The sequence below is a fragment of the Podarcis filfolensis genome, assembly GCF_964270895.1.
Source record: "Podarcis filfolensis genome assembly, chromosome: 5".
In the NCBI taxonomy this organism is placed as follows: domain Eukaryota; kingdom Metazoa; phylum Chordata; class Lepidosauria; order Squamata; family Lacertidae; genus Podarcis; species Podarcis filfolensis.
This window is the reverse complement of record NC_139608.1, coordinates 24,153,585-24,177,378: the sequence shown is the minus strand read 5'-3', so window position 1 is coordinate 24,177,378 and position 23,794 is coordinate 24,153,585. Positions and strand designations below refer to the sequence as shown.

At 44.2% G+C, this 23,794-nt stretch overlaps 2 protein-coding genes across 12 annotated transcripts in view; one reads left to right on the top strand and one right to left on the bottom strand.

Moving 5' to 3' along the window:
* Positions 1-574: 574 nt before the first annotated feature.
* ANKUB1 (ankyrin repeat and ubiquitin domain containing 1) lies at positions 575-23,627 on the bottom strand. Of its 7 annotated transcripts, none has more exons than XM_083613331.1 (7): positions 23,502-23,627; positions 16,536-16,711; positions 13,967-14,110; positions 11,235-11,451; positions 8,051-8,204; positions 6,162-7,091; positions 575-1,367 (listed from the first exon to the last, which is right to left on the bottom strand). In XM_083613331.1, exons 2-7 carry the CDS (start codon positions 16,623-16,625, stop codon positions 1,268-1,270), a joined length of 1,635 nt encoding a protein of 544 aa, XP_083469457.1. In that variant the 5' UTR covers positions 16,626-16,711; positions 23,502-23,627; the 3' UTR covers positions 575-1,267. The 7 variants fall into 7 exon arrangements, with proteins under 7 accessions (XP_083469457.1, XP_083469459.1, XP_083469461.1 ...); XM_083613333.1 differs by having other exon boundaries at positions 8,051-8,165; XM_083613335.1 differs by having other exon boundaries at positions 16,536-16,620; positions 23,502-23,618.
* The window catches only part of RNF13 (ring finger protein 13), a 52,101-nt gene continuing 51,297 nt past the window's right edge, over positions 22,991-23,794 (top strand). Inside the window, exon 1 of one of the 5 annotated variants that reach the window (XM_083613505.1) lies at positions 22,991-23,186. The gene's annotated coding sequence lies outside the window, so the exon portion shown is untranslated. Of the gene's footprint in view, positions 23,471-23,563; positions 23,659-23,794 lie in introns of those variants that run through there. The other 4 variants (XM_083613511.1, XM_083613510.1, XM_083613507.1 and 1 more) reach the window with 4 other exon arrangements.

Genomic DNA, 23,794 nt, shown 5'->3' with positions numbered 1-23,794 from the left:
CAGCTATTTTGTTGAAAGTTGTGGGATACGCACCAGTTGGAAAATGAAGCAGCACTTGCCAGCCCTGAAACTTTTGCAGGTACAAATGATATTGAAAGCAGAATCATAAATTCCCTGATAGTAGCACGTTGGGAGGGGTTTTGGTTTCATGGGTTGCGAAGGGAACAAGTAGGCCAAAATGGCAGCTTGGCCCATTGAATCAGAATTGTAGAGTTGGGAACCCCGAGGATTCAACTCCCTGCAGTGAAAGAATCCTGCCCACAGCTGCCCCTAGGTGAGCTCCATGCAGGAACCATACTTCTGCTGATTGGCTCAGCTGTGGCTAAGTGTGGAGATATGCCCAACCCCCAAGAAATATTTTCTTTGGGGTTCTACCCTGGATTCAAACATAGGACTCCTGCATGTGAGACCTGAATTCCTCCACCAAGCTTGGGCTCCTTTTGTAGCTAAATGTGACCTTTTTTGTTTATCTTACTATACATGTGTGATTCATTCTCTGCAACAGTGGTTAAGAGGGGAAGGTCAGAGACAACAAAAAAGGAGATAAAAAGGCATAACTGCTTAATTTCTAAAATTCAGTAAGCTGCAAAATGTGCAAGTGCTTTTACTCTGCTAGAAAGGTTTCACAGCCCGTTTACTTTTTGTATTTCTCCCACACATGAGACAGCAGGTTTCAATTTTAATCTACAAATTTAACCCTCAATCCAATTCTCCAAAGACAGAACCTACTGTACACGTTGAGTACTGGATAGTCTGAATATTCATTACCCAAAGGCTCCATCTCTCTTGAGGCTTCACTTCAGTTTTTAACTAATTTTGTTTTTATATAAGCAAGTCTTGGTCAACTTTGTATAGGTTTATTTGCTGCATTAAAAAAAACCTGCAATTCGGTTTTTTTTTTTGTTTGTTTTTTAAAAAACAGACTTCAGTCCTCAGGGGGGGAAAGTCCATCTGTCAGTTCCAACTTACTAGCCTTCAAAAATGATTCCCTCTCAATCTACTCCCCTCAGATGAAATTTATGTAAAGTAGCATGCTGACAGCTTACAAGGCCTGTCAATTTACAGTGCCTGACACTAAGAGCCAAAAATATACAGTCACAAATTATATATTACATTTTGAATATATCTGTCTTATGAATATTCCATGATGTAATCCTCTTTGTATGTAGTTGGTGGGGTGGGAAATCTAGCTTAAAATTTTCAGCAAATGTGTCAGGATCTCCGAACACAACTTTTCAAGATGGATCATCTCCAGCAAATGCTCGCTTCAAATGGAGGCTGGTAAGCACACAGGTTTGTATATGCTTTTCTTAGCCAGGGTTCTTGCAATGCTAAGTTGTTCGAGCCAAGGTTTCTCTTTAAATGCACTGCAATAGAAGATTTAGATATGATGTCTGTTACTTTTCACTGTCAAAGAAAAAGCAGAGAATAAGTACATATCACACCTAGTTTTAAATATATATAAAAGCAAACAGACAAACCCAAACACCCTGTTTTAAATCAAGGAAACATAAATATGTAGTAATGCTATAGTTGGTTGATGCATTTCCATCTCATACTGTTTTTATTTATGTAGTACTGTAGGTGTACGTAGAGCTTTGCAGATTAACATAAGCAAAATTAGAATTCCTTGCCCCAAAGAGACTGCAATTGGAATTTATCCAGAGGGAGAGATACCAGGGGGAAAAGAGGGGGGAAAGAGGCAAGGTGATAAAAGGATAAATGTGAATATTTACATTCAGATGTATTTAGGGTTTGTTTCTGCAAGAGACAAACACAGAGAGATTAAACCAAAGGCTTAATGCTGAGGGGGCTAGTCTGCAGCCCTCCTGATGTTGTTGGACTACAGCTCCCATCATCCCTGATCACAGACCGTACTGCTAGGGGCTGATGGGAACTGGAGCCTACATTGCCTCAAAATTTACCAAACACAGAATGTGTCTAGGAGCAACCTCCATGCTGTTGGTTTCCTGTGTGCAGGATTCCACCCCATTTCCAACAGGGAAAACATTCAGACATATTAATTCCCCACTTGCAGCTTGAGGTGGCGCGGTCCAGGAACAGTTTTGCTACGTGATGTGTTATGAGATGCTCAACTCCCATCAGCCCCAGCCAGCATGACCAACGATCAGGAATGTGGAAGCTGCAGGCAAACAACATCTGGAGGGCCACAGGATCCCCACTCCTAATCTATACGGTGGTCAGATAGGGACTGATTATCATGTGAAGACTATTTCAGGAAACTTCCATGGCAAACATTAGCCTGTTTCAGCTTCATGCATCATCAAAGAGAGACCACAGCAGTGATCATAGTTTTTACCTTTCGCCTAAGATGGGCACAGGTTATGCTGCAGAAATCTCCAGTCACTTAAACTAGGGCAAAACATATATTCATGGAGGACATCAAATGACTACTAGTCATAATAGCTATATTGCCTCCAGTATCAGAAGCAATATACCTCTGCATAACAATTATTGGTGACCATAACCCAGAAGAGGGCAATTACATTCACGTCATGCTTGTAGATTTCTCATAGGTATATGGTTGTATGCTGGACTAGATGGGCCTTTTGGTCTGACCCATCAGGGCTCTGCTATTGCTCTGGCTGCCTAGGAATGTCACAAAGCATCTGCCTCTGGCCCTCCTTCCCCTTGCTAATAAAGATCCTTGTGTTGGTCTGGAAAATCCACTGGTGAACGGTATGGCTCTTAAAAGGTCCATCATGGAAATGTAGGTAGATATGTCCTCAGTAGGGACGTGGGGGGCGCTGTGGGTTAAACCACAGATCCTAGGACTTGCCGATCAGAAGGTTGGCGGTTCAAATCCCCGCGATGGGGTGAGCTTCCGTTACTCGGTCCCTGCTCCTGCCAACCTAGCAGTTTGAAAGCACTTTGAAGTGCAAGTAGATAAATAGGTACCGCTCCGGCGGGAAGGTAAACAGTGTTTCCGTGCGCTGCTCTGGTTCACCAGAAGCGGCTTAGTCATGCTGGCCACATGACCCGGAAGCTGTACGCCAGCTCCCTTGGCCAATAAAGCAAGATGAGCACCGCAACCCCAGAGTCGGCCACGACTGGACCTAATGGTCAGGGGTCTCTTTAGCTTTATGTCCTCAGAAAGTAAACAATCCAGGAACTGAAATCACAGTATGATTCTTGCTTGGTTTTAACTCCCTTTGGTTAGAATAAGCCACCGTTCCCAGACTTCAGATGTTATGCAGAAGCCAAGGTACATGAAAGTTGGTTCCCAATCAGCCTAACCTAAAACCATGGTTTGAGTCATCATTTGATGCAGATCAGTCTCTTCCATTTTATATGTTGTCTATGCTTATTACCTAGTTCTTTGCTTGTTTTATTTCCCTGCAGAGTTTAGCAACTGTCAGCTTACTCAGCAGTTTCCTGCTGTTTCCTACCGTCCTTTAGCTTGTAGCTGCATAAAGGTATTTTTCTTCAGATGGAAACACCAGGGTTACTATTGCTTAAATCACTACCACCACATGGTGGCAGTATGCATTCATCAGCGAGAGTCTCACTCTCAAGTCTATCCAAGACACCCTTTTGTAGGAGTCTCCCCAAAATAAATATTACAGCTAATAAAGAGGATTCAATTACTGCATCTGCACTTCTCTCTTGCATATGCACTTAAAAATAAAATCTTTAAGAGAGGGAGATTATGTATTCTGTGTTTTTTCTCAGAATAAAGTAGCCTACCCAGACCCTGAGTCAGATCCAGCTATCATTCATTTGTTAAATAAGCTGCAGACTTCATTTACAGTGGTACCTTGGTACTCAAACACCTTGATTCCCAAACACTAAAAAACCTGGAAGTGTTCTGGTTTTCAAACGTTTTTCAGAAGCTGAACATCCACTGCAGTTGTCGGCTACTGTTTCTGGGGCGCCTGCACAAATCAGAAGATGCGCCTTGGTTTTCGACCATTTTGGAAGTCAAACGGACTTCCAAGACGGATTAAGTTTGGCACTTTTGTTTTTGCTATTTATTTTGCTTTTTTGTTTTTGAGGCTTTTTTGACTAATTTGTTTTTGTAACTGTGTGGAACCCAGTTCAGCTACTGATTGATTGATTGATTGATTGAGTGAGTGAGTGAGTGAGTGATTGTGGAAATGGATAAAAGCCCCCCATCCAAACAATGGCTATCATCAGTGCAGGTAAGAAAAAAAATAATTTTAATTTTTATCATCTACAATACTGTCTTATTTATTTTATAGTACAGTACATTGATTATTGCTTTCACTTTATGGATCAGTGGTCTCGTTAGATAGTAAAATTCATGTTAAATTGCTGTTTTAGAGGTTGTTTTTAAAAGTCTGGAAGGGATTAATCTGTTTTGCATTACTTTCTATGGGAAAGCACGCCTTGGTTTTGGAACACTTTGGATTTGGAACAGACTTCCGGAACGGATTAAGTTTGAGAATCAAGGTACTACTGTATTTAATTGTTGTTGTTGTTGTTTTAAAAAAACTTCAGTCCTGCATTATATCAACTGATTTCAGCGCAGGGTAGATACTCCAAAAAATAAGGCCAGGGGTGTGGAAGTGAGGCATCCCTGAGATGGGGCTGCTCAGGCTACTTTTAACCTACTGCGGGTCCCTCCAGGTGTTCAGATGAACAGGGTTCTCTGTGAGACCTCAAGCCTCTTTCTCTGAACAGCTCTCCCCAGGATCTGAGTTGGATGAGATCCTGATAGTACAGTCTTTTCAGTTGTGGTGCCTTAGTTGTAGAACACCCTGCCAAATCAGGTGTATCTGGCCCCCTGTTTTCTCGCTTTTAAGAAGATTCTTAAGATCAAGCACATTTTATGTTGACAGGTGTTTTCAATTCACAGTCCAGGCTGGCATGTTTTCTCTGTTGGATGCTGTGCTGTTTTTATGATACCTCACTACTGTATGCTTGATAGTATCTTGCTTTTTCTAGTGCTTTTGTTTTATGATTTAGGTCCCAATCTTACAATTATCTATTGAGAAGTATGTCCCATTGTTTCCAATGGGCGATATTCTACTATGACTAATGGCTAGATGGAACTTCTTTCCAGGAAAATTTTTATTTTCTTAAGTTGACTGCTGTGCTCACCATAGAAATATGGGAGGTAAATGTTAAATAAAACTGTAAAGAAGATCAGTGCAGTTTTTTACAGTGGTACCTCGGCTTAAGTACTTAATTCGTTCTGGAGGTCCATTCTTAACTTGAAACTGTTCTTAACCTGAAGCACCACTTTAGCTAATGGGGGCCTCCTGCTGCCACTGCGCCACCGGAGCACGATTTCTGTTCTCATCCTGAGGTACTAGTAACCCGAGGTACTATTTCTGGGTTAGTGGAGTCTGTAACCTGAAGCATATGTAACCCGGGATACCACTGTACTAGAAAGATACATAGAATTGGGTGAATCGATGGGATAAAATAGCTTGTGGCAGATCAGGAAAATGCATAAAACATATGCCTTTAAAGCACACCTAAAACGTAAAGGTAAAGGGACCCCTGACAGTTAAGTCCAGTCGCGAATGATTCTGGGGTTGCGGCGCTCATCTCGCTTTACAGGCTGAGGGAGCCGGCGTTTGTCCACTCTGCAGTTTTTCTGGGTCATGTGGCCAGCATGACTAAGCCACTTCTGGCACAACTGAACACCGACACCAGAGCAGCGCACGGAAATGCTGTTTACCTTCCCGCCGGAGCAGTACCTATTTATCTACTTGCACTTTGACGTGCTTTCAAACTGCTAGGTTGGCAGGAGCTGTGACTGAGCAACGGGAGCTCACCTCATCGCGGGGATTTGAACCGCCGACCTTTTGATGGGCAAGCCCAAGGCTCAGTGGTTTAGACCACGGCGCTACCCACGTCCTCAAAAGCACACCTAACACACGTTTAAAGAAGATGTTTCACCCAAAGAACCCTGGGGACTGTATTTTAATAAAGGTGCTGAGAATTATAGCCCTGCAAGGGGTAAAGTACACTTCTCAGGATTCTTTGGGGGGGAAGCCATGTACTTTAAAATGTCACTTTTTATTTATTTATATTTTATTCAGTCTTGACGGTGGGGTGGGGGCAGAATTAAAAAGGATACAACACCAAGTGTGATTAGCTGCTGCCTTTCAAACTGGGGTGTTTCTGGGTGCACTGCCCACCCTTGGTAAGAACAAAGATAAACATACCTGGCTATAGCTAAGCAGTAGATTGCATTCTCCCTTGGTGATCTTCCACTGTGTTCTGAAAAAGACTTGACAGAAGAATTGAGCAGAATTCTTGCATTGGAGATGGAATAACGAGAAACCGGCTTGACAACAGAGACAGCGGGTAGAGGAACTCTTGCTAAACACATATTTTGGTAAATATTTTCTTCACTGCTAATGTGCAGAATCTTCCTCCTGGCGTTATTTTTCTGTGTCAGTCTGCCCGCATTAGCATGGTTGTATGCATCTGCTACCAGGGGCAATTTGACATTTGTCCCTAGGTGCCCCTTTGAAATCGTCAAGCACCAGTCACCCTGCCCGTGCTGGAACTGAGAGTTGATGTTTGGTAGTTCATAGCCTCTGCGGCCTGTGCCCTTGACTGTGGCCGAATAAAAACTTTTGGAAGTCATTTTGGGCTCTGTGAAACCATCCACAAGGACAATGTCCCCAACCCTAGTCCTGAAGACTGATGTCTTCTTGCGCCGCTTCTTCGTACAGATGTTATTTTGAGCCTTAAGCAGCCACAGTTTTAACTTGATGTAGATTTTCATGGGAAGGGAGGAATTAGGGTAAGAAACCACTGACCACATCTTGGTGACTAAATACAGCACACAGTTCTTGTGTCTGTGTTGGATACATAGCTGCAAGGGAGTTTGTCCGGCAGAGTTCTGGCATTCCAGGCATAAGACACTGTAATTGACAAAGGCTTTCAGAACCATGAGTTGGCCTGCCTCAGCAGCTGCATGAACTGGACAACTGGTGACATCCGGCTGGCTGCTTTCGTGACACCACTCTCGATAGGGATGTATGCCAACTGGTTCAGTGGGTTTCACACCCTGTTTCAGGAGCCACGCCAAAAGCTGAAGGTGCCCGAAAAAGGCTGCCATATAAAGAGCTACCCTCTTTTGATATCTGAGAGAGAGAGAGAGAGAGAACATGAATTGAGTAGTGAAAAGTAAAACAAGTCCTTTGCAAAAATCATAGTTATGCATGCAGTGTAGAGAGGATAATGTAACAATTTTTTTTTAAGTCATGAGTCTGAAAATCCCTGAATAAAAGTAAATAATAATAATAATAATAATAATAATAATAATAATAATAATTTATTTGTATCCCGCCCATTTGGCTGGGTTTCCCCAGCCACTCTGGGCGGCTTCCAACAAAGATTAAAAATACATTAAAATGTCACACATTAAAAACTTCCCTGAACCTTCAGATGTCTTCTAAATGTCAGGTAGTTGTCTATCTCTTTGACATCTGATGGAAGGGCATTCCACAGGGCGGGTGCCACTACAGAGAAGGCCCTCTGCCTGGTTCCCTGTAGCTTTGCTTCTCGCAGTGAGGGAACTGCCAGAAGGCCCTTGGCACTGGACCTCAGCGTCCGGGCAGATTGCTTCTGACTGTAAAAGCAACTGCTCACTAGGGCTGTGCAGATCAAGCTCCATCTAAGGCTGGATCTAGACACACCAAAGAGGCGTTTCAGTTTAAAGCTTTGTGATTTTAAACAGGGAAAACAGGTAGAGAAAAATGGGACTCCACCTCTCCATCTGGTGCCACAATATAATATCGCATATACAGCGCATATAAAACACTTTTTCTTTACCAGTCTAGCTGAGTACTAGTACTCAGTACTAAGTACTTTGGGGTTTGCATTTTGTTTTTGTTTCTCTCCCTCCATTTGCAATCCATGAAGGGAGGCACCTAATTTGCCTGAGAAGCACCTTTCATAAAGGTGTCAAAGCAAGATTAGAACCTAGGCCAAATAAGAAAGTTTTTTTTCTTTAAGGCGAGGGGCATTTTGAAACTGACCGTTTCGGTCTCAAATGGAAAACCTCTTTATAAAGTTAACTATTATTTTAAATTGATTGTACCTGAGCACTGGTTCTTCCTTTGAAAGATAGCGCTGGACCTTGGGCTTGTTTCCTAAGAGACATCCAGTCAGGAATTCTTTCCACCCATCCCAAACATCCAGGTGAAGAGTTGTGCCTGCCAATAGAAAGTTCCAGTCCTTTGCTCTGCTTCTAGCTTTTTCATGAAAATTTTAAAATCTCACATGTTATAATAGACTTTTCACAAGGTCATTTGCAGGCGGGAACTGTTGTTAGATGCCATCACAACCAAAGTGTGCTATTTGAGTTCTGTAGTTCTGCTTTCCCCAACCTGCAAGTCCTCCAGATGCTTTGAACTACAACTCCCATCAGCCCCAGCCAACGTAGCCAATGGGAGCGTTAGTCCGAACACTGAGAGAGCAACAGGTTGGGAAACGCTAATACCGTATTAGCCTAAATATAAGCTGTATCCAAATATAAGCCGCACCTTTAAAATTCAAGGGGGAAGACAATACCCAAATATAAGCCGCTCCCTTAAAATCCCGCAGGCACTCACACCCGTTCCGTTTTACCATATGTCTGTTTCAGCAGCAATATCGTAAAAGCCAATTTTTGTAAGATTGCGAACTTAAGCCGCACTTTAACTTTTCAGAGTCAGAATTTGGAAAAAAGGGAGGCTTATATTCAGGCCAGTATGGTATATTCTTTGTGTTGGTTTGCATTTCTTAGTACAGAAAGTATTAATCTGATGTGCAGAGAGCTTTCCTGTAGTCTTAGTTCATGAGGGTTCTGGAAGGTTTCTTTCTGTGTCAAAGAAACAAGCAGAAGGTTCTTGTTTAGGTTATTCCTTCAGAGAAGCTGAGCACAGCTGGCTTAAACTGGCTCTCTTATCTCTCTGTCACGGTCATGCTGACTATAAAAGTAGGGCCAGAAGAAGCCTGGGTTTCACCTTCTCTTTCTATCTCTCTTCCGTCTGGTGTGGTGTTATGTACATAGTATGCTTAGAGTGAAGGTTTAGACTTATTATAAGTTCTTGTAAGTTTAAGTTAAGTCTGCTGCAACTGGATTTCTTATGAACAGTGCCAATCCTGAATGTATTGGATTTGTGACCAGTAAAGCTCTGCTGGATGAAATATTAAGTGCCTCTGGTCTATTTTTGGGAATCCTGCAACATGTTTAAGTTGTTACTCTGCTAACTATACAGAGGTACCTCTGGTTACATACTTAATTTGTTCTGGAAGTCCGTTCTTAACCTGAAACCGTTCTTAACCTGAAGCACTACTTTAGCTAATAGGGCCTCCCGCTGCTGCCGCACTGCGGCGGCATGATTTCTGTTCTCATCCTGAAGCAAAGTTCTTAACCCGAGGTACTACTTCTGGATTAATGGAGTCTGTAACCTGAAGCGTATGTAACCTGAAGAGTATGTAACCCGAGGTACCACTGTACAATGGAATCTACTCTGGATCAATATTGAGTAGAATTCCATGACACTTTGTACATCTTGTGGCCAGTTTATGTGCAAGTTTCTGTGGAAGTAAGTATGTTTAATGGGCTTCTCTGTTGAGTGTGCGCTGGCATACATTCCAAAATTCCGGGAGGGCAAAGCAGGACACCCCTGGCCCCACCATCCCACCTGTCCCACCTTTGTACTCCTTCGCTCACTCACCAACCCAATCTTGGCGCTACTTGCCCAAGCCATCTCTGCTCTCCTTCGCTCATGCTGCTCCTACTCCCTGCCCTCCTCCCTTGGCCTGCCACCTCTTCCTCCTTTGCCAGCAGTGCAGACGTACTTCCGGAAACTGGCTTCCAGAAGTGTCAGGTCAGAAGAAGTGAGAAGAGCAGAGAAATGCAGGGGGAAAGGTGGGTTTTGCTTCTGGGTTGTTGTTTTTTGGCCCCGTGCTCAGGTGTGAGCCAATTGACTTGCACCACAGCACGGAAGCAAAAAATACACCAGTGTTTTGGTCCTGCACTCTGGCACGGCCAGAGCATGGGACTGGGGCATCCAGGATTGGGATCAGAAGCCAGGAAGGCGTCTGTCAATCTGGAATGCCCCGCTTAAAATGGGATAGTTGAGTGGGATGCACTGGACTATAGCCTTACACCCTCGTATTTACGGGACCGCCTCTCCTGGTATGCCCCGCAGAGGACCTTAAGGTCCATGAATAATCATAGTTTAGAGGTCCTGGGCCCTAAGGAAGTCAGATTATCCTCCACCAGGGCCAGGGCCGTCTCAGTGATGACTCCAACCTGGTGGAATGCTCTGTCCCATGAGACCAGGGCCCTGCAGGATTTAACTTTCTTCCACAGGGCCTGTAAGACAGAGCTATTCCGCCTGGATTTCAATTTGAACTTAGCCTGATCTTTTCTTCCCCTTCCTTCCCTCCCCCTCCCCTTTTTATGAAGATTACCCACTCTGGGATCCCACAGCTAATTCTCTCCTGGTCTCCTCCCTGGCCCAAATAGGACCAATTTAGCCAGCTAGCCCTGGTGATCATCTAATGTTTATTGGATGGATTTCCCCCCTAAATTGATTTTTGAATTCTGAATTTATTGTTATTCACGTTTTATACTGTATTTTACGCTGTTTTTTTGTTGCATTGTTTTAAATTTGTTGTTAGCCGCCTGAGCCCGGTTTTCTGAACCGGGAAGGGCGGGGTATAAATAAAAAAATATTATTTATTAATTCTATACATATATCTTTGCTCAGAATTACACCCCGAGTTCAATGGGCTTTACAGCCTGGTAGGTGAGCATAGGCTTGCAGCCTTACTCTATGACTACTTATTTTGCTTTTCTATGAGGCAAACCAGTGTATCAACAATGCTTCCTTTCAAGTTGTCTTGGTCATTTCATAGGCTACTTAGATATAGATTGCTTACTACAAAGTGTTGTTGTTGTTTTATAATGTGCACATTGCATCAGCAGTATCTCTGAACCAAGGCTGAATTATCTGACTGCATGGTTCTAAAAAGTTAAACTTAACTAGCTTTTTATCAGCTTTGTTTGTTTTGACATTTCCAAATGCTCTATTTCACTTGCAGATGTTAAGAAGGCACGCGTGGGAAGGCCCAAAAATATTGCAAAATATGGTGTTGTCCAACATACACAAAAAATATTTTTATTCAGGGAAACAGTCCAAAATGATACCTATTTCTTAAGCTCAGATATTTCTAGAAAAGTCTGGAGAGCTATGTTATAGATAAAAATCCACAAACAGTCTTAATACCTATATCTAACTGATAATCACTCAAGGTATTGCAGTCGTACATCTCTCTGCCCTCTGGCGTCCTGAGACAATAAATGCTGTTTGGGAAGCCGCACTTCAGGGTTACCAGGCTTTTGAGCTGGGAAACCTTTAACCCCAGGAGATAAATCTTCCCCATGATGGGCACTTTTTCACGAGTGACAGCATTGTAAACATAGAAAACTGGCTTATCTTCTTCCTGGAAAGGAAACCCAACAATGAGATCAGTATTCCAGTGGTAATATCCTTTGTAAAATTGTGCTTATAGCCCATGTAGAATTCTGATTATAAGACATGAGGGCATCCATTGCCCATGCATAGAATGTGGTCTTGTGGATGATGCTGTAGCCCACAACAGCAGCAATCAGTTTTGTTTTAAAATTCAATTCAATTTAATTTACAATCTCTACAGTGGGGAGATACAGGAAGATATGAAGACCTAGCACTGTCCTATATACAAAGAGCTGGATTTGAATTCCAGATCCGCCTAGTTACAACTTAGTGCAAGTCCTTCTTTTGCAACCTTCATTCCCATCTGTGAAATAGGAATAACCACTGACCTACCTCACAAAGTAGAAGTGTTCAGAGAGAAAACAAAACAGGACTTGTAGAACGCTTGTCCTGTCGAATGGAACTAATGGTTTCTAATATAGGATTTCCAGGCCAAGAGAACAATGTCTGGCTATGTTTCTCCATCTCTGTAGATGCTCCAGTATGAGCACAGTCCTTTTTCAGTTCAATTCTGTTTACTCCAACTGAGATCAGAGGATTGCATTCCTAGGTAACTGGGCAGAGAATTGCAGTTCTCAATGTTCTATGCTTTGTTCTCGTCTTCAGTGATCTTAGTAATGCTGTGCCAGGAACAATAAAAAAATTCTGGCAAACTAACTCTCAAACTGAGAAAACAAAGCGACCTGGGATAAATTGTTTCAGGATTCTCAAACCACAGCCAAGCTGAATTCAGAAATTCTCTCTGTTTGCATATCAGCTTCAAAGGGGGGGATTGCTCTGGGCATTGGGGGATATCTAAATGGCGGATTTCAAGTCACCCGGTACTGATTCAGGGCACTGCTGCTGCCGCCGCCACCAGGTAAGTCCACCTGGTGTCACTAAGGGCCCCTTCCAACTTTGCCAAGAGGCTGGCTGTCCTCAAGCCTAGAGCTAGTACTGCAGCCAGCCAGCCCATTAGCACCTGAAATTTGTGTTTCTGGGACTTACCCTACTCTTGTGACTGTAAGATGTTTCAACTGCTTTTTAATTCTCAATTTTTACATTGTTCTAAGTAGCTCTGCGGGAAGGTAAACGGCGTTCCGTGTGCTGCGCTGGCTCGCCAGATGCAGCTTGTCACGCTGGCCACGTGACCCGGAAGTGTCTGCGGACAACGCTGGCTCCCGGCCTATAGAGTGAGATGAGCGCACAACCCTAGAGTCTGGCAAGACTGGCCCGTACGGGCAGGGGTACCTTTACCTTAAGTAGCTGTGGGACCTGCTGGTGAAGGGTGGGTGACAGATAACAATAACAATAATAGCAACAACAACCCCCTGCTCCTCTGCCTCCCTTAGGGCAAAACTAGCATCCTGCTGGATGCAGCAGGTAGGGGCAAAGAGGAACTGTGTGTGAGGCAGAACATCCTTTCACATCTCACAGGCATTGACATCCAGGCAAGGAGCTGTGCTTTCTATCAATTATGTAAAGATCTGTCTTTTCCCAGTTTCCATTTTTCTGAAGAACTACAGAATGTGATAAGATATGGGATACTAAGCAATACGGAATATTCAAGGTTTAGCATTTTTAAAGAGAGCCTTGAAATATTTCAAAGGCTGTGCTCACACCATACATCCAAATCACAGGACTTCCCCCCCACCCAAAGAATCCTGGGAACTGTAGTGCTGGGAATGATAGCTCTGCAAAGAGTAAACTACAGTCCCCATGATTCTTTGCAGGAATTGAAGTGTATAGTGTGTGTTGTGCAGTCAAAGTTCCTTACAAATCAGTGTGAGGCTAAAGTCTGTGTACATGTGGCATTTTATTCTAGAATCAGTGGAGACTGAGTAGTCCCCCCCCCCCCCCCCAACATAGGCCACACACAATCAAGATCTGTTGCGTATTTTCCTGCCCCTGGAAAGCATGCATTGAGAAACTGGTTTCATTCCAAAAGGTCACCAAAGATTACCCCACACAGTGTTCTTTTGAAAACAAGTGTCAACAGCCCTGGCAACAGGGTGTGTATACATAGCTGCCCAGTGACATAGTGGATGGGCATCTAACTAGGTCACAATCGCCACCTCCTTCCTCTTTCACCTAGGACATGTGTAGGGAGGACTAGGTGTGGATAATAACCCAATCAAAGGGAGGATTTTCAAAGGGCTATCAAGAAACCACACCCATGCTTGTGGATGGCAGGGTCTAGAAGCAATCCAGATTGAAAGCAAAACGCTGAGGATAAGCATGTACAATTCCAGACAGAAAAGGCATATTTTTGTGCTACGAACATGTTGTGTACACAGCCTAAGGTTCAACTCTCCTTGCATTAGCGCCTTCCTGCCATCATTATCTGAAGGTGACTGCATCTCATTGGAAGATCAGGTGCTTTTTGATTCCTGCTGAGTGATCCTAGCCCAAGATCTATAATTTAGTGAGGAAATCGGCATGCATGGAGACTTTCCGTGCTAATTAGGCAGCCTAGGTTTGTTTGTTTTAAAACCGTACTATACCTTAACAACACATTTGATGGTCGAAGAAACTGATATGCCTACATCAGCAAGTATCCAGCTGTCCTTTAACACTGCTCCTGCATAAATTAGCTCCAAATACCGCCTGCCTTGCTTATCTTCCGAGAGAGGAACGTGAAAATAATCCTTAAAGGGGGAGGAAATAATTATTTTAGAGATAGCCGTAAACACTTACATCCAGGGCAAATAACCTGTTAGCGTTCAAGTCAATACCCACCACTGAGGGAGCTACAGGGAAGGCATATTGCTAAGTGCAAAGTACCGTATTTTTCGCTCTATAGGACGCACCCGACCATAGGACGCACCTAGCTTTAGAGAGGGAGAACAAGGGGAAAAAATTCTCCCCCTCTCTGCTCAGCGTCCCTTCAGCAAAGCGGCAGGAGAAACGGAGCCCCTTCCATTTCTCCTCCTGCTTGGCTGAAGGGGCGCTGTGCAGCTCTCCCTCTCTGCTGAAGCCAGGCTTCAGCGAAAGCAACACGAAGCCTCCAGAGTGCGGAGGGAGTGCTCCCTCTGCGCTTCGGAGGCTTCGTGTTGCTATCACTGAAGCCAAGGAGCCTGTATTCGCTCCATAGGATGCACACACATTTCCCCTTAATTTTTGGAGGGGGAGAAGTGCGTCCTATAGAGCGAAAAATACGGTGCCTTTCCCAGGCTCAGTTCCTAGCATCTCTGTCTAAAAAATCAGAGGCTCACTGACAGTCAGTGTAGACAAGGGGTGGGGAGCATTTTCAGCCTGAGGGCCACCTTCCCTGGCAGGCAACTTTCCGGGGGCCGCATTGCAGCAGTGGGTAGGGCGAGAGGCAGAAGTGGGTGGAGCCATGGATGTGCCTTGGACCTTTCTACAGCAGACTTGCATCCTAACCCTCCAAAAGTCTCTCTGCATTCATCCACATGCATATCCTCCATCCACGCAAACAAGGGGTTGTCACAGCCCTGAGGGCCAGACAGAAAGGTCTGGAAGAACACAGTTGGTCGCTGGACCCGAGGTTCTCCACCTTGGTGTAGATGATGCTGAGCTAAATGGACCACTGGTGTGGTTCAGTATAATGCCAGCTTCCTATTAAAATGGGAATTAATTATTTATGTGGATCCCACCCCCTCACCATCCTTGCCTCCTCCTCTATGTGGACTAACCCACATAGCATTTGGCGATGACTTGTTGCTTCAGTACAGGAGGCAGGGCCTGAGCCCAGTATTAGAGACTGTAAGGCAGTGTTTTCCAGACTTGGGTCCCCAGCTGTTTATTGAACTACAATTCCCATCATCCCTGACCACTGGTTCTGCTGGCTAGGGATGATGGGAGTTGTAGTCCAAAACCAGCAGGAAATCCAAGTTTGAGAAACACTGGTGTAAGGGGTCCCATTGCAGTAGGGGGACACTTAGTGTGGGGTGGACAGCCGGCAACCTTCCCAACGCCAGTGGCCTCCAGCTCCCATCAGCCCCAGCTAGCATGGTCAACAGTCAGTGAAGATGGTAGTTGTAGCCCGATAACATCTGGGAGGCCACAAGCTGCTTATCCCAACTCAGTGCCAGATCCTGTGCTCTGTTTACCAGGACCAGGACCAGGTTCTCTCATGCTGTTCTTCATGGCTTGAGGTTATAATAGGCTTTAAAATATATCTATCTATCTCAGTTTTATTTCCCTGATGGAGAACAAGAGTCCTTTTGAATTCACTGGGATATACTTGCAAGTAAACAATCATACTATTGGACCGTAAACGTGTTTGGGTTGCAATCCTATGCACACTTACTTGAGGATAAGCACCTTATAATTCAATGGGACATACTTAATAGTAAAAATGGATTAAAACTCTGATAAATTAAAACATATTGAACTGTATTTTTATTTTGTGTTGTTTCATATCGACTTACAGTGCCCTGGAGTGAATCTGAAGCCCCCCTCAAATGTGCTTGGTGGTTGTGCCAAAATACATAAATCCTTGTACACAAATTTAAACTTTCTCATTTGCATACTGCAACTGGAAGGGTTTAGCTGAACCTTACAAGACAGCAGAGCCCTTAGTTATTTAAGTTTGTCTACTCAGCTTTCATCCCTCAGAGAGACTATTCTAACCATCCCTCATGAAAATATATGCAGATTCAAAACCACCTAGTGAAGCTGAGGTCATATTCACGCCATATATTTAATGCACATCTATAGCACATAACTTCTTCCAAAAAGAATTATGGGAACTGTAGTTAACCCCTCAGGGATAAATTCCCAGCACCCTTAAAAACTACAGTTCCCAAGGTTTTAAAGTCATGTGCTTTAAATGTATGGTGTATATGCAGCCCTAATCAGATGGATTAAAATGTAAAATATTATACTCTAATATAAAAACAGATAATATAAATTTAAACCAGCCTCTTGAAATGAAATACAACGAAGACAATTCCATTAAATTTGAACTCTCATTTTTTTTAAAGAACCCAGCGGGTAGGAAGACGTTCCTTAGAAGTTTCATTTTGGCAATGAATATTATCTGATTCAGATTCTCACAAGCACTTAATCAAAATAATAGAGAACGAAGCAACTTGGCCAAGCCCTTACCTTTATCATCAGTTTTAGATCTTTCACTGTGTTTTCTGATGAAATGTCGAAGGATTCCCAAAGTCCTTCAAAAGCGACGAAAATCCTCATTTTGGGGGGAAAAAGCTTTTTAGAAACGCCTCCAACGTCTTTCTACTCCATCAAATTCCATGTCAGATGCAAATCTTATCTCCACACTGGCAAAAGAAAAACTATTTAAAGCAGGCTGTAAACATCCAAGCAAAATGTGCACATCCCACCCTGCCCCCGCCTCCCAAAAGCCAAAAGGCAGCCTGGAAAACCCAGGCTCAAGCAGGCAGTGTAGACCCTGCAGGAAACAATGAGTGGAATTTGTTTCCCAGGCTGCACTGAACAGCAAAAAAAAATGTTCCCTTTTCCAACCCGTAAACTTAATTAAACCAGCAAACCACGTATTGATCAAGGCATGTGCATGCATGTTCCAAGCTAATCACACCCGTCATATTTGCTCAACAAGCACTTCTCAAACCACAGAGCTCCAGAACATAAGTGAGTCTGTGTTTATTTTATTGCTTATGGTAGGCTTTGCACTTTCTGTAAATAAATCTAATCTCAGCACTCATGTTACCATAACAACTTTATAAGCCAGCTCCACCAGTTTGGATCAGAAGCCAACTGTACTCTCCCCCCTCCCCATACAAGGATCAGACAGCTTAATAGCTTGAAACTATAGGTATCTGAAAAGCAAATGCATGAGAACTGGGTAAAGAACCATTTAATATCCCTGTGTTATTTCATATGCTTTCAAGCTTGGGAGAGGCATGTCTTAATGGCACCATGTTTGTTTGTTTAGTCATTTAGTCATGTCCGACTCTTTGTGACCCCATGGACCAGAGAACGCCAGGCACTCCTGTCTTCCACTGCCTCCCGCAGTTTGGTCAAACTCATGCTGGTAGCTTCGAGAACACTGTCCCACCATCTTGTCCTCCGTCGTCCCCTTCTCCTTGTGCCCTCAATCTTTTCCAACATCAGAGTCTTTCCAGGGAGTCTTCTCTTCTCCTGAGGTGGCCTAAGTATTGGAGCCTCAGCTTCAGGATCTGTCCTTCCACTAAGCACTCAGGGCTGATTTCCTTAAGAATGGATAGGTTTGACCTTCTTGCAGTCCATGGGACTCTCAAGAGTCTCCTCCAGCACCATAATTCAAAAGCATCAATTCTTCGGCGATCAGCCTTCTTTATGGTCCAGCTCTCACTTCCATACATCACGTATGGCACTGTAAAGGTAAAGGGACCCCTGACCATTAGTTCCAGTTGTGCCGACTCTGGGGTTGTGGCGCTCATCTCGCTTTATTGGCCGAGGGAGCCGGCGTACAGCTTCTGGGTCATGTGGCCAGCATGACTAAGCCACTTCTGGAAAACCACAGCAGCGCACGGAAACGCCATTTACCTTCCCGCCAGAGTGGTACCTATTTATCTACTTGCACTTTGATGTGCTTTCGAACTGCTAGGTGGGCAGGAGCAGGGATCGAGCAATGGGAGCTCACCTGTCGCGGGGATTCGAACCGCCGACCTTCTGATCGGCAAGCCATAGGCTCTGTGGTTTAACCCACAGCGCCACCCGCGTCCCTTATGGCACCATGAAGACTAACAAATCTTTTGTGGCAAAAGCTTTCATGGACTAGAGCCATGGACTAGGTGTGTGACATGTTATCCCTAGTTGGATGCTTGCAGATGCACTTATGGGACTAGAAGGCCACTCAAAGGAGATGCAGAGATAGGTGCATAAGAATGGGCTTTCTTTAGTGGAGCCCTTCACCCTGAATGTGGAATGCTCTCTCCAGGGAGAAGCACCTGGTGCCATCCTTGTCAGTCCTCAGGTGCCATTCTAAGACCTTTTTGCTTGCTCAGGCTTCTGGTCATTAGGCTAACTCCTATGGTGGTACCAGTCTTTTTGTGGGGTAGGAAGGACATGTCCTTATTAATGCCACTAGATCAGCATTTTATGTATTTTGTATTGTTCATTGCTTTAAAAAATTTTCTAGTTTTAAATTGCTTTTCTTTGTTGCATGTTATCCTGTCAAGTTGCTTTGAGACTTTTTTTTTGTATAAAGTGACTGATAACTGTAATAAATCAGTGTCATTGTCATCATCAGATGGCCAAATGACAATGGAATTCAAGAGGCATGCATATGTTTAAATTTTAAATGTATAAAATATAATCAGAGCCAACTGAAATGCTTGACAACTTGTCTGTACACCAGGACTCTTAGTTGGTTTTGCTGCAAGAGGGCAACACAGCAAATCCTCTGTTCTGTATCTTAAACTGAAAATATTTTTGTGGCTAACAATTCCTAAAATAGTAAGGTAGCTGGTACTTTGAGAGCAGCCTTCCTCCACCTGATGTCTAAAGTTCCTTTTGTATTGCTTTAAGTTGTTGTGTTATGGAATGGTGGCTTTTTGATCACTTCATGTTCTGCTAAATTTTAAATGGCAGGAACTTATGCCAATATTCTGACCCAAATTTAATCAATGCAACATTCCAGCATTTTTCTGAGCCAATGGGGTTGCCATTGGATTTTTGTCTAGTAACAGCACAGAAATGAGCAATGCACATTCACTAGATGCCAGTAGATTCCCAGAGGCGGCTTTTATTTGTCTGAAAAATCATGTGAAATGTGAATATGAACAGGTACGAAAACATTGTGAAGATGGAATAAAATGCCATCTGAACACAGACACACACACACCACAGATACGACACATTATTTTGTTACGAGGCCCTATTTGTTTGTTTTTATTTTTTTTTACAGATGGGCCACTGAGAATGTTGCCTTTCCATACACACACACACACACACACACGTACACATATACACACGCCATGGCGTTTCTCCTTTTCTAGGACTGAATTCAGATCTTCTACATTCAAGCATAGTACTCTTTCACTATTAAAGTTCTGCCCAATGTAGGTTTTGCCTCCAAGAACCTAATCAGAAAATGTAAATGCTGTACTGACACCTCTATTTATGCCGAAAACCTATGTAACAATCAAGGAGTTGTCAGATAACCTTCACACAACTTTGTTATCACTGCCAGGATCAATAACAGCTGAATGATGGCCTACATCTCTGTCACCTGTTAGTCTCTTTCTGTGATTCCTGGTGGTGCAAGAATCAGGCCCTAACCACACAGTCACACCCTGAATCACCAATGGCATTTAAAATGTCATCAGGCTGGTTTGCACAGGTTTGCTTTATCATCTGACAACTGAAGTGAGAACTTCTATGCATACTACTACTTTCTTTACCAAAACTGAACGATCACTTAAAGATGTCGATGGGCAGCACCGATATATCCAACAGAATTATAAATTGCTGTCATACCAAGTACAATGTCTTGAATGGAAAAAAAATGCTTTGGCAAAAACAGAAAACACATCTGCTCACACAAGGCTGGCTTCCCTATTTTCACCAATCCACCTGTCTACTGCTGCCTCCGCACCACTATTTGCAGTATGGTAGCGCTGCAGAGAGCTTGCTGGGGAGACCATGCATTAAAAAGGGACTCAAAAATAACTTAAACAAGGTTTTAATAACAAAAACAAAAACTCCTTATACACTAAATACATCAACAACAAACCAGACCCAACCACCAACCCATCCCCCAGGGTAATGGGAGAGCTAGGTGCTGCTCCTTATATACTACACCCAAATGCTGACACAGCTTAATCAATACAACTCAGCAGCACCTGCTATGTTTCACAGCTGTAAAACTGGGTCTCGTTATTTTGCTCTGGCCCTTGCTCTGGCCCCTTAAAGACATACACATCGAGTGGAACAATGATGAACCTTTACATTTAAAGAAACCATTCAACATATGCCATGGCGTTTCTCCTTTTCTAAGACTGAATTCAGATCTTCTACATTCAAGCATAGTACTATTTCGCTATTAAAGTTCTGCCCAATGTAGGTTTTGCCTCCAAGAACCGAATCAGAAAATGTAAAGGCTGTACTGACACACCTCTATTTATGCCGAAAACCTATGTAACAATCAAGGAGTAGTCAGATAACCTTCACGCAACTTTGTTATCACTGCCAGGATCAATAACAGCTTACATCTGTCACCTGTTAGTCTCTTTTCTGCGATTCCTGGTGGTGCAAGAATCGGGCCCTAACCACACAGTCACACCCTGAATCACCAATGGCATTTAAAATGTCATCAGGCTGGTTTGCACAGGTTTGCTTTATCATCTGACGACTGAAGTGAGAACTTCTATGCATACTACTACTTTCTTTACCAGAACTGAACGATCACTTAAAGATGTCGATGGGCAGCACTGATATATCCAACAGAATTATAAATTGCCGTCATACCAAGCACAATGTCTTGAATGGAAAAAAAAATGCTTTGGCAAAAACAGAAAACACATCTGCTCACACAAGGCTGGCTTCCCTATTTTCACCAATCCACCTGTCTACTGCTGCCTCCGCACCACTTTGCATAATGTACCAGAGGATCCCCCCCTCCCGCAACATCAACTTTTTAGTGGGTGCTGTGGCTCAAGGAGCTTAGTGTAAATTTGGAGGCTCCAACTTTTGGGGATGGAAACACACTTTACTTGCAGAAGAATACCTCTGGGTACAAGCCACCCTATCTGCATAATGCAAGGCCCTTTTCAACTGAGCTGTTACTTTTCTGTGAAATCAGTTCACACCACGGGAAAGTCAGAGGACTAAGGAGTGATATGGTAATAACAATGGCATGTGATCTTTTACTCAGAATGTACTTCAACTGTTCTGAAGTCACACGGCAACTGGTAACTGGAGCAGAGTTATATCTGGCAGTGAAAGAGGAAGGAAGCTCCCTTCCTTGATTCAAGCAATAGATGGGGCAAAGCCGGTCTTCCCCTTCCTGAGGTCTGAACTGATTTCATAGAAACAGCTGCGCTGAAAAGGGCCTCAACATTATGCAGATATAGTGGCTTGTATCCAGAGGTATTTTTCTGCAAGTGAAATGCTGAACAACCCCTTGCCCCTCAACTTGAGCATCTACATTGCTATGTTACATGTGAGACCAGGTTGGTTTGCAAGTAGCTACTACAGGCAAAATAGACTAAAAACATTTTCTTTATTATTTTCCTGAAGCAACATTTTGTCGCTTCCATTTGTCTTTTTACTGTCTTTTATTCTTAATAAGCTTCATAAAATTGGTCTTGGGTGCATTTGTACCAGCCTCAAAGGGTTATTTTAATCCTTTGTGTGCCTTGACTATTTGGGAGCCATTTTGGGCTTGGAAAAAGCCAAGGTAAGCTATATGTTCTCTGGTCTCCAAAGTATGTACCTTGGATCTCCAGAAATCACTCCTGTCTAGGGGTGAGAGAGAGAACCTAAGGAAGTTTAGTAACGGCTTGCCTAAAAGCCTCTTGTATGACTGGTAGGCATGGAAAGAAAAGAAGAAAAAGTCATTTATCCCCTCCTGCTACATTTTGTACGTCATTTCTAAGGGCTTCATACGGAAAAGTGCTAGCATGAGAATCATAGACTATTCTTGCGTAACTTCAGAGTAGACATCAAATGTTATTCAGTCAAGTCTACATCCAGCTGGGGTGGATGTAGATGTATAATAAAAGTCTTAAATTTGCAGCATCTTTTCTCTCTTTCCTACTCCCAAACCACATGGAGCTTCTTTCCTTTTGCTTCCCATCCTGCACAATATGTGTATCTTCCATCTTGCAGAGATCAACTTCCTCTTATCAGAAGCTCTCATTGGCTTGTTTTCCCTTATATTATTAGCGCTTAGCTTCTTTCCCCTGCACAAAACTCCACCAGTACTCCCATCCCTTATTCGGCACTTCAAGCATCTTCAACAATTCCCTCTCTCACTTCTTTCTTTGCCTTGTCACTTATCACCTCTGTTCTATGTCCCCTTTCCTTGGTGCATCTTTCTCTTTCTTTCTTTCTTTCTTTCTTTCTTTCTTTCTTTCTTTCTTTCTTTGCATCTTAAGCCACCTTTTCCCACCTGCAAGAAGGGCTTCCATCCCATGCATTGTCGAGGGACCAGCGTGGCTTCCAGATGGTTGTCTTCATGCGGGCAAAACCAAACCAAAACCACTCTGCACATGCTCAAAGGCTCTGCTATCCCTTGCAACTGGTTCATTCCAGCACATAATATCGTATATAGAACAAATGACCTAAGTATATTTTATGCCATCATTTTGCTTTAATACAGGCTCCTGAGCATAGCTGTCAACGTCTCCCTTTTTTAAAGGGAAATTCCCTTATTCCGAATAGGATTCCTCCCAAGAAAAGGGAAAAGTTGACAGCTATGCTCCTGAGGCCATCCGCCCTCACCCCCATTACGCCTCCTGCCAGGACCAGCCGCCGCATCCTCCCTGCTCCTCCTCCCTCCTCCCTGCGGGGCCCGCCCCCTCCGGCGGCCGTCACGTGCGAGCATCCGTGCGCAAAACACCGTCCGCCCCCCTGCGACGGGCATCCGGGAGCGGCCAATCCCCGCCTCTCGCTTCTCCCTCTCCGCCTATGCGTGGGCGCGTTCTCCGCCCGGGGCGGGATTTCCGCCGCTGCTTCGTCTGAGGGGTCGAGAGAGGGGGGTCTTTAGACTATGGATTCCGCCTGAAGCTCTTCCCTCCCTGGGCAAACCCCGCTCGCCCCTCGCCAGCTTCTGCCTCCGGATTCCGGGTAAGCGAGAGGCGGGCGTTGCCGCCGCCACTGCCGGGCTGAGAGGAAGCGGGCGCCGGAGGCTCGGGGCTCTGCCGGCTCCGGCGTCTGCTGCGCGGGGTCGTTCGGAGAGCCCAACGGACCCTCTCGCCCTTCACGGCGCGGGCCTTTGCCGCCTCTTTCCCCTCTCACCGAGAGCCCACTTTCGCGAGGGGAAAAAAAAGAAACGCGTCACACGCGCACGTCTGAATGGGGCGAAGGGCGGGCGCGTGTTGACAACCCAGGAATCGGGAGGAGCCAAGTTGGCAAGTTGCACTTCACTTTCTAAAGCCTTACTTTCAACTTCTCGTTTCCCTCCTCTTCCTTTTTTTTGCGCTTTGGGTAGAAACTCGCGCAACGCAGCGTCTGGTTTCGAGACGCTCATCTGCGCAAAAGAGCGTCTGATGCGCCGGCCTTAAAATCTCCCCCCTTGTTTGACGCGGCCCCGTGCCAGGTATGTAAAGGTGTGCTGCATTTGCCTTGGTTCTTAACCTGGGGTGGAACTGGGCTCGCGGTGGCGGCTTGTGGTTTTGTCAGCTGGGTTTTGTGATGTAGCCGGTGCTTGTGATGACACGACTTAGGTTTTTCAG